General features: G+C 42.6%; 1 protein-coding gene across 1 annotated transcript in view; it reads left to right on the top strand.

Annotated features, from left to right (window-relative positions):
* The first annotated feature begins 3,308 nt into the window (after positions 1 to 3,308).
* slc45a3 (solute carrier family 45 member 3) overlaps positions 3,309 to 16,322 on the top strand; it is a 55,977-nt gene continuing 42,963 nt past the window's right edge. The window contains exon 1 of the mRNA XM_084315584.1: positions 3,309 to 3,508. Coding sequence (XP_084171710.1) covers positions 3,367 to 3,508 — 142 coding nt within the window. The 5' untranslated portion in view covers positions 3,309 to 3,366. The remainder of the gene's footprint in view (positions 3,509 to 16,322) is intronic.

The raw sequence follows: 16,322 nt of genomic DNA, 5'->3' as shown, positions 1-16,322 counted from the left end.
TTATGTACAGTCAGTGGAAACAGTTAAATACAGTTAGACAGTTACTTGCAATCCTACATAGAACCTCTAACTTTAACAAACATCCCTAGTCTTCGCCCTATACTGCATTCTTGAATAGTTTGGATTTGTAGATGGAAAATGTGCTATTTGGAACTTCCTTAAGTCAAATTCAAGTTCAAGTTTCAAGTTCAAGTTTGTTTTTATTTGTCACATTTACTTTACAGTGAAATGCTTGGTTCTGTATGAGCCCCTGAGAATGTGCTTCATACAGTAAAAAAGTAAGTAAAAGAGGAATAACACTGTAGGAGCAGGGAGGTGTATGTCACTTTGTCACCAGTACACTATACAATATATACTACAAACTAAAGTACAACCTAAGTACAATCTAAGTACGATGAAGTACAAATGCAGACAATGAGGTACAAATGCAGACAATGAGGTACAAACCCTTTTTAAGGCAAATGCAAATGAGGTATGAATGTAGTGCAAATCTCTTTAATAAATAGATGAATATAGTGTTAGTGAATAGTGTTAAAGTGTCTAAAGTGAGTGTTTGGTATCTATCTTCTTGTCTCTCTCTCTGGAGTAGACTGTAAGCTAATTTCCCAAAATGTTGGCGTGGTCCTTTAACCCATTTAAAATCAGAATAGACACCTTTGTTGAGCGGCACGGTGGTGTAGTGGTTAAGATAAGATAAGATATTCCTTTATTGATCCCCTTGGGGAAATTCAGGCATCATAGCAGCATGGGGGGGAGGGGGGGGGGGGTACAGTAGTAAAACAACACAGTATACAGGTAGTAGAAAAACAACACAGGCAGTGTAAACAGTTTGATCAATATGGTCAATATAATTTACTATCTGACTAGCTGAGGAATATTCACATTATTCACAGTGTCACAACAGTTAACACTGTTGCCTCACAGCAAGAAGGTCCAGGGTTCGATTCCCGCTTGGGGACCAGGTTTCCATGATGCCAGTTACCCAGGTGGGGTATCTCCCGGGTATCTACCTTTCTGTATGGAGTTTGCATGTTCTCCCCATGCTCGCAAGGGTCACCCCCCCCCCCCCCCGATAAGAGAAACCCAATGGAAAAACATGCAAAACAACAGATCGCTAACGCTGTCGCGTGCGTGTAGCCTTTTTCCAATGCGTCCGCATTTCCGGGTTCCCGTTTTGCGCTCTGATTGGCCGCTGACCTACGCTAGTACGCCCCCCTCGCTATGAGCGTAGCAGGAGGACGGACGCTGAAATCGAACAGCTGTTAGCGCGATAGCCGCCGTTTTCGAAACCTAACAATGCCCGATCTAAACTGGTTCTCTCCTCTTTGTATACCTTTGTCCTCACAAGTATTCTGCCAGGGAACTTATGGACACGACAATAGTAATAAGTAATAACATTCTGCAATGTTAAATAACGTTTATCCATTCAACTAGCGGTACTAGGTCGCTAGCCTAGCCACAATGCTATGGTCGATCCCATTCACGTTAGCATGTAAGCTAACAACAGCGTTAGTGCAGCTAAAGGGGCTATCGTATCAACATCAGCGTCCGTCCTGCTCAAACACCTTATAACTACTACTATTGTCGTGTCCATAAGTTCCCTGGCAGAATACTTGTGAGGACAAAGGTATACAAAGAGGAGAGAACCATTTTAGATCGGGCATTGTTAGGTTTAGAGAACGGCGGCTATCACGCTAAGCTAAGCTACGTTAGCTACTCACGTTGTATACACAATATGTACAACGACACAATGATTTACATTATTACAAATATGGTAACGTGGTTGTGGATTTTGCCAGGGAACTTATGGACACAACAATAGTAATAAGTAATAACATTCTGCAATGTTAAATAACGTTTATCTATTCAATTAGCGGTACTAGGTAGCTAGCCTAGCCGCAATGCTATGGTCGATCCCATTCACGTTAGCATGTAAGCTAACAACAGCGTTAGTGCAGCTAAAGGGTCTATCGTATCGCCATCCGCGTCTGTCCTGCTCAAACACCTTATAACTACTACTATTGTCGTGTCCATAAGTTCCCTGGCAGAATACTTTGGACACGACAATAGTAGTAGTTATAAGGCTCATAGCGAGGGGGGCGTACTAGCGTAGGTCAGCGGCCCATCAGAGCGCAAAACCGGAACCCGGAAACGCGGACGCGTTGGAAAAAGGCTACACACCCCCGGGGCGTGGCTCACGCCACAGCCCTCGTCTCCTTCCCGTCTCCTCCCGGCTGCGCAGAAGGGTATCGCATCGGCGATCCTACAGACAATGCATGCGTGTGTGTTCCGGTGTGTGTGTGCCGCTAACATTGAGTGTTGTTGCATGCCAATTAAAGACCTCTGCGACAGGTCCTGCATTATTATTATTGTTTAAAAATACTTCCAATATACACCAAACCATTTCACAGCCACAAAATACAGGAAATACAATTTGCTTATACGTTTGGATCGAGGATCAGGGCCTTTGAGAATGCCGTCAGTTGACCTGAGCAGTGGGGGTGAAATCTAGAACGCGGTCATGTTAGTTCGCCCGGGTGGCAAACCCTCCGGTTCAGCCTCCGCTTAAGAAGCCTTTCATTTACCTCTCTCCGGTGTGTCGTCCGACAGGAAGGAGTCATCGTTGAGCAACTGTCTTGAGTCATGCTACTTGGTGAGGCAGATGGAAACGATAACGTTTGAGTATCTACGTAGCTCCGGTTTGCTGTAGATGACCGTGATAACGACAAACGACGCTGACTGCTTCTATCTCTCTCCCCCTCAGGCCCCCCCCCCCCCCTCAATCTCTCTCCACGGCGGGACTCCTCCTTGACGCCATGCTCCCCCCCCCCGTGCTCTGAGCTACACCTGAGGAGATCCCGGTGGCGACGCGCGGACATGCAACGATGACCGCGAGATCGGGAGAAATCGTCCATCGGTTCGAACCCGAGATCGCCTCGACGCACTCTGCCGACGTCGTTCCAGAAGAGGAAAGTGAAAAGACAAGACTTCCTTCTGATCTGAGATCTCATCTGTCTTTATTTCCTTCCACGCAAGACGTCATGGGATGCAAATCATCGGCGGTGGACAGTCCGCAGGCCGCGGGGCTTTTATTTCAAGGGTTCGGCTCACACTGGCCGAGGCCTTCCCTGTCTGACCTTCAATGTGAATAGAGGAGGCCTTCCATTCCAAAACCGCCAACACAATACCCACTGTGACCAACGAGAGCAAAGCCGACTCACACTTAGTTGGAGAGAGAGAGAGAGAGAGAGAGAGAGAGAGAGAGAGAGAGAGAGAGAGAGAGAGAGAGAGAGAGAGAGAGAGAGAGAGAGAGAGGGGTATAATAGAGAGAGGGAGAGATACAGGCAGGAGGAGGATCTGTGGGCCATGAAAGGCAGTGTGGGGCAGCTGTTTCTGGTTAACGCTCTAACATGTGGGCTGGAGATGTGCCTGGCTGCCACCACCATCTACGTTCCCCCTCTGCTGCTGGAGGCCGGGATGGAGGAGCGCTACATGACCATGGTGTTGGGTGAGTGAGGGGACTGTCAACCCTGCCCAGGGAGGGTCATAGGGGGGGGCAGGAGCGTCGTTTCAGCTAGTGATATAGTAGACATTTTGTAGAGGCCCAAAACCTCTAATAATTGACTGCAACGTAATAACTGCCAATAATGTAATACAATAGAATGTACTGTAATAAGCCTGTGTCGTGATACAAAAAATATCCAAAAACGTAATACAATCTTGAACCTACAATGTAATAGTATTTTTGCGCATAGTGAAATAACGTATTACTTTATTGAGCATTCATTACAGGCATGGTGACCATTCCTTAGCTAGATAATGTAATACAATTGAACAGTAATGTAATAACTCACTGAAATGTTTTAATGCTATAATATTTGGGGGGGTTTTGTGGTACTTTTAGTTACATTTTGTGGTACTTTTAGTTACATTTTGTGGCACTATGGTACATCTTTTTTCAGTTTGATATGATTCATGCCATGCTATGATGTGCTCTGTGGTACTTTGTAGTACATTGTAGTATGCTTTGTGGTACTTGGTGGACCTTTTATGACACTGGTGTGGATCTTATTATACTTGGCTGTATTCTGAGGTAATTTGGGGTACTCAGCGATTTTTAATGTGCTTTGTGGTACAGTGTTGTACTTTATGATACATTGTTTAAGGTACTTTGGAGTACTTTTGGGTACTTGGTTGTTTTCGGCATTTACAAAGCCAAGTTGGGACAAACATGATACAAACTGTCCTGATTTTGCACTTTTATGTGGGGTTTACAATAATATTGACCAATTTCCCCAATTCTGCAATATAATATTTTATACAAGAATTCCAATTTATATACAGGAGACATTAGTGTGGATAAACATTCTTGTGTTTTGTTCTACATGGTATAGGGGTATCTCAATTTAAAGGAACACACCAACATTATGGGAAATGCGCACCAAACACACCAAACATTATGGGATCTTCTCCAGTGATACCAGTAGAAAGCTCTCTGACTGCAAGCTAGCCTAGCTCAGCACAAATGAATGGAAGCGGATACGGATCAACTAACCTAGCTTAAAACTCTGGTAGAGGTGTTTTTGTCCAACAGCTAGGCTAGCCGATCCGTATCCACTTCCATTAATTTGTGCTAAGCTAGGCTAGCTTGCAGACGTTTAGCTTTCTACTGAACCCACAGAGAGGGAGGAGACTGGAGAAGAGCACATTTTTAATAATGTTGGCTTGTTCCTTTAAGGTAGCATCCTGCTAACTTACAGGGAAATAATGACAGGTGCATTCACCTTAACATTCCAGAGAGAAGTATTAACAGCACTTACTTAACCATAGAAATCGTTTTTACTTGATGTGCTATAGTGGCTATAAAATGTACTCATCCTCTTTAAATTTTAACTAGGGATGTCCGATATTATCGGCCGACCGATATTATCGGCCGATATCGGCAGTAAAATGTGATATCGGAAAATATCGGTATCGGTTTAAAAAAGAAAAAAAACAATAACAATATTTGTTATATATATATCCAGTGAAATTATTAGTTACCTGAAATTATTAAGTTTTTTTGGGGGGGGGGGGGGGGGAAACCCTGCATATATCGGTATCGGTTGATATCGGTTGATATCGGTATCGGAAATTAAGAGTTGGACAATATCGGAATATCGGTATCGGTAAAAAAGCCAATATCGAGCATCCCTAATTTTAACCCATCTTGGCACACTAATTAATTGAGTGTCTATAGGTAAAGTGTTCCAGTGTTTAGCAAAGGCTGCATCCCTGATTTTCTTTAGGCTGTTACTGGGACATTTCACATTTCAATACATTTGTAGTAGATGATCGTAGTGTTCTTGGGGGCATATAGTTGACAAGAGATTTGGTAATGTAGCTTGGTCCTGTTTCATTTATAATAATAATAACTGGACTTTGGAGAATTCTGTCTTTATTCGGCATGCAGGCAGACACACACATGCGATGGGCGGCACACACACAGGAACACACACACATGCAATTAGTTGGGTCACCTATGCGATTGAGTCTCTGCACCCATCCCATCGTCCTTCCCCCCAAGGGCAGCCGGGAGCAGATAGGGGTGTCAGCGTGGGGCCACGCCCCTGGCTTTATATAAGGAGGAGGACCTTAAAATCTATTCTAAATGTTACCAGAAGCCAGTGCAGAGTAGCTAACACATGGACTAATAAGGTCTCTCCAAAGCATCAGCATTTCTCTTTTTTTTTTCTTTTTTTTTTTTTTATCTTTTTCCCCCTCTTTTTTCCTACGATTTTCTCCCATCCCAATGTTAGTCGTTATGCCAATTCCCAATCCCCTTCCTGGTCGCTGCACACTTACCCCCCACAGTCGGTCTGGGAGAGTGGAGGCTATCACGTGCTTCCTCCGACACACGTCTAGCCAATCAACCGCTTATTTTCATCTGGCAGCACGGACTCTCACTGAGAGCGTGTAACGTGTGGAAGGATCACACTACCGCCCTTAGATCCTATCCGCGCTTAGCAGGCGCCCTGACCGAACTATAGGAGTCGCTGTTTACAACGACCCGGACCCACCCCGCCAGCTTCTCCCACCCTCTAATACTGCCAATTGTATTAGTGTGAACGGCCAGCCAAGCTGGTGACAACCCCGGAGCTGTGAGCTGGATTCGAACAGGCGAATCCAGTGTCTCCGGGGTTGGTGACGAACGCAATCTCCGCTACGCCACCTGACCGCCAGCATTTCTCTTTTTGTTATAGGGCAGACTAGTAGGATTTCAGTTTTGTCCTTGTTTAATTTCTAATAAATTATTGCTCATCCATTTATTGGTTGCTAAGAGACAAGTAGGAATGGAGTTGATAGCTGCAGAATCATTTGGTTAAGCAGAGATGTACAGTTGCGTATCATCCGTGTAGCTATGGAAAAATACATGTTCTCTAATGATGTCCCCAAGCAGCAGCATGTATAGGGAGAATAATAGTGGACCAAGGCAGCACCCTTGTGTAACTCCAAAGTAGGTGTCATGTTTCTCAGACACATGATCTCCAAGCCTGACGTAACACTTTCTTTTAATTTTTTTTTATACTTTATTTCTCAGTTTACTAGACAAGAACAGACAAACAAAAAGGAGGAGACAGAACAAAAATAAACAGACATAACAAAACTAAAAAACTAAAAAGACTGCCAGACAGTAAAATAAAATAACAGTGTGACTTAACTCAAAGCATTAAAGTGTGTTGTATAGCCAGGTGTTACAAGGTGCAGGTCAAACATGAGAAATACAGGGGTGAGTCTCTGCAGAATGCAGTTATTTGTCCTTCAGATAGTCAATGAATGGGCTCCATATGTCCGAAAACCTGTTGTGCTCTTTGGATCTGTAATAGCGGATCCTCTCCATCTGTATGATTGTGATAATTTCATTGAGCCATTTCTGGAAACACAGGGGTGTAGGTGATTTCCAATCGGTTAGAATAATTTTTTTTTTGCGGCTACCATGCCGAGCATTAGTGTCTGTTGTTCCTCCCTTGTGTACCTTAAGGCAGTCTCTGAACACCCAAAGAGTGCCAACTCTGGACCAGGGGGAATGTCCTTTCCATAGACCCTGGAAAACCACTGGAATATTTCACCCCAGAATTTTTGTAAATGAGGACGGAGCCAAAAGAGATGTGTTAAAGAGCCCTCTGCAACTTTACACCTGTCACATAATGGAGAAAGAGATGGATAAATTCTGTGTAGTTTGGTCTTTGAATAGTGGAGTCTATGGATGACTTTAAATTGAATCAATTTGTACCATTGATCGAGCAAGTTTGGATTCTAGTCAAACCTTCATTCCATATGCTCTCAGACACCTCTAGATTCAACTCAGTGGACCAGGCATCTCTCAGATGGTCAGTGGACACAGAGGTGGAAAACAGGGACATAAAGCGAGATATCAGGTGTCTGGAGTCTGGAGGAAGCTTCAGGAGATCATAGAATGGGCAATTCTCTGGCATGGTTTCAAAATGTGGAATTTTTTCTTTGACATAGTGTCTGATTTGGAGATATCGAAAAAAAAGTGGGAGTTAGGGATGTTAAATTCTGTTTTCAGTTGGTCGAATGATGCAAACTGTTTGTCTATGTACAAGTCTCCAAGGGTCGTGAGTCCCTTGTCCCTCCAAACAGCAAACGCCCCATCTGTCCGAGATGGCAAAAAGGAGTGGTTATGACATATAGGGGTATACATACAGACATTTGGCGGCTTGTGAACACCTCTTATCTGATTCAAAATCCTAAGTGAGTTCCTTAAGATAAAATTGTCACCAATTAGCTTTTGAGGGGATTCTGTTTTAGAAAAAAGTAAAGTACAGAGAGAGGAGCCTTTTACTGCTGTGGCTTCAATGTTTAGCCACAGGGGGGAGTTATTAGATGGTGTCTCACCCGAGAGTCCCCTCTGCCAGTAGGTCAAGGCTCTAGCATTAGTTGCCCAATAATAATTTCTGAATACAGGGAGGCTTTCCTCCTGTGTTGGCTTCTGCAGATGCCCTTTTGATATGCGATGGGTTTTATACCCCCATACAAATGGGAAAATAATAGAGTCTAGTTTCTTAAAGAATGCTGCAGTGAGGAAGATTGGCAGATTTTGAAATAGATACAAGAATCTAGGAAGAGACACCATCTTGATTGCGTTAATACGCCCCACCATAGATAAAGGCAGGGTCCTCCACTTCTCTATGTTGAGTTTTAACTTTGTGACCATGTCAGCATAGTTAAGTTTAAATAAGAGTTTGGGATTTCTAGATATTCTGAGTCCTAAATATGAAAAATGGTCATTTACTACTTTAAATGGTAGAGCCTTAAGAAAGTCTGAGTTCAGGCCGCCCGAGAGAGGCATGAACTCACTCTTACCCCAATTGATTGTGTAGCCAGAAAGCTTACCAAATGATTCAATGAAATCTAACAAGGGAGGAACAGAGGTTTCTGGGTCTGAGAGATATAACAATGTGTCATCAGCGTAAAGCATAGGTGTCAAACTCATGGCCCGCGGACGTCATTTGATGTGGCCCCCAAGAGCTCTGGTAAATTTCTTTTTTTTTCTTTTCTTTTTTTAAACATTAATCGTGGGTTAAAAAATAGCGGCGTTAAAAGAATTGTGGGTTAATGCGTTAATAAAGCTTTAACTTTGACAGCCTTAGTTATTACACATTCTTACACATACATGTATGTTGAACATCTGAGGTATTGATGAAGTAACAAAGGAAAAAAGCCAAAAGCACTTACTCCTCAGACATTCTTTGACAATTTTACAGCCCAAAATACAAAAAAGATCCAGGCGGAATAGGTAACAAAGGGTTGAAGAAATATTGTCTGAACTGTCAGATGCAAACTGGCTGTGTGACATAACCGAGCATCTCGCTCAATTGAATAAGAAGCTGTAGGGACGCAAACAAGTCCCACCCAAAACTTGACCAATATAGTTGTGAACTGAGACAACCCTTATTTTGTTATTTTTGAGTACAGTTACAGTTGTGTGTTCATGCAGACACATAATAGCAATTTCATTACGAATTGAAAATGGGGGACCCTGATGTAAACAAGTCGAAAGTCTTTCTCTGGTCTGCATCCCCTTAACAATTGTGTGTATTGAGCTGTACTGTACTGTACCCATTCTGCAATCTGTTAATTAAAGTTAATTAAACTATCTTCCATTAGTTGGATGTATGGCCTCTGCAAGGTTGTGTGCAGCCATTTGTTTTTGTAACATCTGCTACATCTGTCCCACGTGTTCTTTGCAGCTCACAGTTGTTAGTTCTGCCCCTCTTGACTGTGACAAAAAGGTTTTGAACAAACTTAATGTCATAGCTTGTATTTGATGATATTCTTCTTTGTTATTTACTTGAATGGTTTGATCATTGATTGATGGAGTAATATGGGGTTCTGATAAACTAAAAGTATTTGTTAGCTGCAATATGTAGCGCACGCATTTGGCAATAGCTCCGCTCCCATCAACGTTAATTTAGTTTAAAAACCTTATTTGGACAATACCAAAAGAGATTAGACCACATCGTATGTATTGATAAGACCTTCTACTAACTATATCAAAAGACAACATGGTTAAGGATAAGGGAAGGACGGGAAAGAAACAAGAAACGGCAACTTCAGCGGCGCAGAGTGAAACACGATCAAGAAGAAACGTTCGAGGCGACGCGGATACAGATCCGTTGGCGACAATCCCCGACGAGGAGAATAAAGAGGAAAATACACCGGGACCATCGACTATTGTCCCCGACAGATTGATTGATTGATTGAATTGATTGATTGATTGATTGAAAACTTTATTAACAGATTGCAGAATGGGTACAATACAGTACAGCTCAATACACACAATTGTTAAGGGGATGCAGACCAGAGAAAGACTTTCGTCTTGTTTACATCAGGGTCCCCCATTTTCAATTCATCAGGACATATATGACATACATGACATACAGATAGTCAGTACTGCTACATCTATACATTTATGACATACCAGATTTGCAAATACAGTACTGTTTGTGATACAGAAGGAGTCAAGAAAAGGGAGTATATACATTTGACGTAGAAACTGTACATTGGAGGAGGTTGGGTGGGGGGGGTTGGGTACATTGGGATATTGACAACCATACTGGGTAATTTACATTGGAGGTGGTTGGGGGGGGGGGGGCACACTGTATAAACAAGTAAAACTGTACATTGAGGGGGGGGGGGGGGAGACACTGTACAAACAAACAAAATTGTACATTGGACTATTGACAAAACCATACTAGGTAAATTACTGTACATTGGAGGGGGTTGGGTTAGGATATTTACAGGGGCCAGTGTTGAATTGCAGTCTCCCGTAGGTGTCCCTTGAGAGAGGTTTTGAAAGTGGGTAGTGATCCACATTCCTTTACAGCTTTGGGTAGGGCGTTCCACATTGATGTGGCATAATTGCGAAACGTGTTTAGTCCCTTATTTGAGCCGAATCTGGGTTTAACATGATTTGTGGAGCTCCCTCTGGTGTTGTGATCGTGGTATTCACTGACCTTTGGGAAGTATTTTGACATGTACATGGGTACCTTGGTCGTGTAGTGTATCTTGTAGACCAGGCCCATTGCAAGTTGCTGTACTCTGTCGTCTACTCTAAGCCATCCTAGGTTGTCAAAGTGGGCAGGGGTGAGGTGGGTTCTAGGAGTAAGGTCAAGCAGTAGTCTGACCAGTTTGTTTTGAGATGTTTGTAATTTTGTTTTTAGCGCCTTTGAGGTGCTTTGGTACCATGAAGTGCAAGCATAGTCGTAGTACCCCTGAATGAGTGCTCCTGCCAGAGTCTTCAGGGTATTCTTGTTTACCAGAGAGGAGATCCGGTACAAGAATCGAGTTCGTTGGTTGACTTTTTTTTATTACATTGGATGCCATTTTGTCACAGGAGAGATTAGCCTCTAGGATGGAACCCAGGTAGGTAATTTCATCTTTCCTTGTGACAATATTGTCACCCACTGTAACTGAGAAGCCAGAGAGACAATAGTTGTCAACATAACAGGAGCGACAGGAACAAGCTCCGTGAGAGATATAGCAGCTGATCTTGAGAAGATAATAGCAGACAAATCCATCGTCATCGTCACTGCACCTATACCACCAACTGACACAAGCAGTACAACCACACCACCCGACTTCAACTCACTGACTAACCTGATGAAAGAACAGATTACACACATCGAGGAACTCAAAGCACACGTCGATGCTAAACTCGATCACATCGATGCTAAATTAGAAGAAGTTATGAAAGCGGTCGCTGTACAGTTCGAGCGAATCACGACAGTGGAGAATACGGTGACAGATATTACACGGGCAGTCAAAGCGAACGAAAACACCATCTGCATTGGCATGACAGAGATGGCAAAAGAGATAGAAAGTGTGAAAGAAGCATGCCGGAGGGAAATACAAGAGGTTAAAGATGAAGCGATGGAGAGGCTACTCGAAACCCAACGCTACCACAGGCGAAATAACATCTGCATTGTAGGGCTTGATGAAGCAGTCAATTGCGCAGACGACAACTTTCCAACAGTGCTATCAGTGATTTTGGGTAACAACTTTCCAAACACAGTGCCGAAAGTGGACCAAGTTTACAGAATCGGTTCTCGGGAGCAAAGAAACAACGGGCCAAGAGTCATCATTGTTACTCTGCGGAAGACATCAATAAGAGATGACATCATCAAAATTGCTCGCATCCAACGTGGGAAGCTGAAACATGGTGATCATTCAATATTCATCTACGAAGATCTAAGCAAAGACGCCATCGCTCGACGTCTACCATACAAGGAGGTGATGCAAAATTGTTCAAGTCTGGCCACAGGCCAAGGCTAACATACCCGGCGCTGTTATCGATCGTGGGCAGGGACGGCCGCAGGATTGGATTACACACACCTAAAGAGGCTGAGGATTATTGGAATCGATATGGAGCAGATACCCCAAGGCAGAACGACATTGTCTGAAAACAGATAAGCCGATTCATCTCCCTCTTTCTCTGTGTATATCAGTATTAGAATGACTTTTATTGTGTTCATCAAAGTAGCAGATGATATGCAGGCCGTCTATACCAATGCGTATTGTGTATAATACGATTCGTAATACATTATAATTTCAGACCTCTGGTCTCCGGGGAGACAAGAACATATCATTGGCAATAAGATCAATCTGGAATATTCTGGGTTTATCGCTCGACTGCCCTGGGTCTCTTAGATCATTCTGGAACACAACACCAGTCTATTAGTACTAGTGTATTCTACAACCTTCTAGAATATAATGCACCATGACAACGAAGGCCTGCAACTCTAACATTAACACTTTCAGCGCCACGCCTGGTTGCCTGTTGCTTAATGACAAGCAAGCAGTGCAAGAATGCGGAAGCATTCGTCACCGCAGGTACCGTAGTGGCGTGCGGTAATGCGCCTTTCATTTTCCTTCGCCCAGCGCCCAGGTGCGTGCACCGGCGGCGGCGTGCTCGCTCAGGTGCGTGCGTGCGCCGGCGTGCTCGCGAGGTGCCCGCGCATGCGCATGAGATCCCGCCTTGGTTCGACACGAGCAGATGCCAGTAACCGCCCCTTATTCAGTATCCAGAAATAGCTCAATTGGCAAGACTGCATGGCTGTGGATCCTACGGCTCGTTGCTGGCGAGTTCGATTCCCTTCAATTTTTTTTTTTTTTTTTTAGCGTGCATTCGCATTCTTTCGCCGTTTCATTTCGCCGGTTAAGTTTAGGCATTGTTTCGGAGTTGGTTAAGGTTAGGCATTGTTTCGGAGTTGCTTAAGGTTAGAAGGGTTAAGTTTAGGCGCTGTTAAGGAGCTGGTTAAGGTTAGAGTTTGACTTAGAGAATGGCAATATTTTTTAACGTGCATTCATTTCGCCGGTTAAGTTTAGGCATTGTTTCGGAGTTGGTTAAGGTTAGGCATTGTTTCGGAGTTGCTTAAGGTTAGAAGGGTTAAGTTTAGGCGCTGTTAAGGAGCTGGTTAAGGTTAGAGTTTGACTTAGAGAATGGCAATAGACAGCCAGCCGAGGTTTCAAGTGATTCGTTGCAATGTACGCGGAAATGCCATAGCATTTGTCTAAGCGGGCCTGAAAAGAAAGGCGCTTTACCGTAGTGGCGTGCGGTGACGAATGCTTCCGCATTTTTGCACTGCTTGCTTGTCATTAAGCAACAGGCCGCCTGGTTTTCCGTTTTACCGCTTGAATGCCACCATCGGCGCTAATGTTAACGTTAATATCGCCTAATCTATGTTTTAAATTATGGCTATGTGTCTAATCTGCCCATCGCATTATCAAAGACTATTTTCCAGTCAGTGCTGTGAAGGCAGATTGTTTTTTTATCGCGTCGTTGCCGTTTCAGAGCAGTTAGAAAAGCCCCCTTTTTGATATAAAAAACAGCTCATTCTGGAGCATTCTATGAAAATCGTCTTTTAGTGGAATATTCCACAACGTTGATATTCGGCGGCCTTTTTATGAATCGTTTTCAAATAAATGCTAGATGATCAATATTATACGTGCACGCACGCACATTACGGCCGCGCACTGATAATCGCTCCGTTGATTACCTCACGGACTTTTACAGTGAAACCGAAAGAAGACATTTCACAAAACAGCTTATAACTTCATCAAACTTACTCTGATTATCCTAACACTGATAACATAGAGTCCTTACCTGACATCAGATGGTATCCAACTGGTATATTCCAATTCCTGATCACCATTCGAAAAAATCGATACGTGTATGGATCCAACGCGATACAGTAGAACTCCATGATCCGCGGGGATCTGAGGCTCCAGAATGAACTCTGGTAACCCCGGCTGGATCAGTGAACTGGAAAATGTGGAGTACCGGATTTTTTCCCCCATTCATTTTCATTGAGTCCATTCCAAAATCACTTATGTCATCTGGGAGACGACAGGGGGCGCTTTTTTCCACAGTGATCGTCGGCGCCCCTCGGCTATACTCGGGTAGGCTCGGGTGATGCAATAATTTTTCAGATCGCAAAAAAAAAAAAAAAAAAAAAAATCCGAGAAATCTCGTGAGTGGCTAGCAACCACCTATAAAAAAACACGAGAAATCTCGTGAGTGGCACTGAAAGAGTTAAACATCCGGTGTGTATAAACATAGCATATAATCAATTGACTGAAGTTCAATCAGTCCTTAATAATACTTTAAAAATCAACCACACCTAAACGTATGAACACAACAAGGTTATTCTAACAATTTAAGTAATCACTCCACTGATGAAGAGACTGGCACATTGAAGCTCTAAAAGGCTCTGTTTTTCTATTTTATCTAATCACTTAATTCGGTTCTAGTGGCTTCTCCACGTTGAGTATTATTCTATCTCTCACTCCTTATCTTTATCTTTTTTTTTTATTATTCTATTTTTTCTCTCTTTCTTTTAACTTACATTGTTCTTTTCCATTGTTCTTCACATTAAGGTGTCAATATTTCTCTACAATCTTTCCCTTTTTCCTGACTTTCCTACATGTTAGTAGAGGGTTCAAATGAATATGTCGATGAAAGTTTATTCTCTTTTTTTTCTTCATTTTTCACAATATTTCATTACAGTAAGGGAAGGTGCAAGACCAAAAGCGACATTCTATTGTATTAGAATGAAAATGTTAGATTCTATGGCAATTAGCATAGGAAGATTAAGATTACAATGCTCAGTTTGGGCAATCCGGTGGACTAAGGGAGAAAGTCATACGCGGAGGATGTGTTTTTGGAACACAGGCCTGTACGACTCTCTGGGTGAGGGGAAAATAGGGGATTTTTATTTGTATATATATATGTTTTTAAGCTCTGCTCTCAACGGGACCTCATTAATTGGATGTACATCTATTGTAGCTTCGCACTCCAGAAGCATTACCAAAAACTACACAAAAACATGCATAGATTATGGCTAGTTTGAATATAATGATATGGAACACCGGTGGGATAAACAAACAACACAAACGCAAAAGCGTGCTCACACTGATGAAAAAAGAACATGTGGACGTGGCTCTACTAAGCGAAACGCACATTTTAGAGGAAGACATAGATACGTTAGCGGATAACATATACCATAATATTAGTCACTCTTTTTTTGGTACGAGAACTCGAGGTGTAGCCATAGTCGTCAGACGTAAATTAAATATCGAATTAAAAGGGGTATGGTCGGATGCTGAGGGGCGTATAACTATAGCTAGGATTGTACATAATAACAGGAAAATAGCGTTGGCAGCGGTATATGCCCCAAATTTGTACGAAGTGGGTTTCTTCACTTCACTAACCGATGAAATGTTAAACCATCCCGAGTACTCATTTATAATAGGTGCGGATTTTAATGCCATTTGGAATCCAAGGATGGACAAATCTTACCTTGCCTTTTCCAACGAACAAAAAAATTCATCTGAAGCATTAAAAGATTGGTCAAAGACTACAGGGGTAATTGATTTATGGCGTTCACTTAATCCCACGACCCGAAAGTACTCCTGTCGATCGGCGAGACACAACACATTATCCAGAATTGATTACGTCTTTGCATCCCCGAGACTATTTGATAAATATGAAGTGGAAATGATACCCAATGCGCTTTCAGATCACTGTTATTTAATCCTAAAAGCAACATTTGGTATACTATCTTCCCGGGCCCCAAGATGGCGTTTTAATACTATGCTGCTTAACAACAAGGAATTCATTACACAACTCAAAGAAGCTCTCACAGTATTCCTACGGGAGAATGCAAACGCAGTGCAAGACCCCAGAATAATATGGATGTCGGTAAAGGGTATGATCAAGGATTTCACGGATAGATTTTCCTCCATATTGCGCAAAAATCAATGCACAAAACTGTCTGAAATGGAAACGCTTTACTCAACGTTATTTAATTCTTTAAAATACAACAACTCAACTAGACTAGAAAATCAAGTTAACGTTCTAAAAACAGAGATCAATGCAATATACAGACAAAAATCGGAAATGCAAATACGCAGCACAAGACAACAGCAGTATTTCCAAGGTTCTAAACCTAGTCACCTATTAGCCATGCGATTAAGAATTAATGCAAAATTTGCAGATATAACTGCCATTAGAAAACAACAAGTACTTGTAACAGACCCCAAAATAATAAACGATACATTCAAAGAATTCTACTCCGACTTGTATAATTCAGAAACGACCTTTGATCAAAACAAATTGGACACATATCTTAATCAAATTATTCTCCCTAAACTTTCGGAGGACGACGCTAAACAGTTAGAAGCACCGATCACATTAGAAGAACTCAAGAAGGCCATATCCGGAATGAAAAATGGTAAGGCTCCGGGAAGAGACGGTA

This window comes from Notolepis coatsorum, assembly GCF_963971535.1.
Source record: "Notolepis coatsorum genome assembly, chromosome: 6".
In the NCBI taxonomy this organism is placed as follows: domain Eukaryota; kingdom Metazoa; phylum Chordata; class Actinopteri; order Aulopiformes; family Paralepididae; genus Notolepis; species Notolepis coatsorum.
Note: the sequence above shows the minus strand (reverse complement) of the source record. Positions and strands in the feature narration are given on the sequence as shown.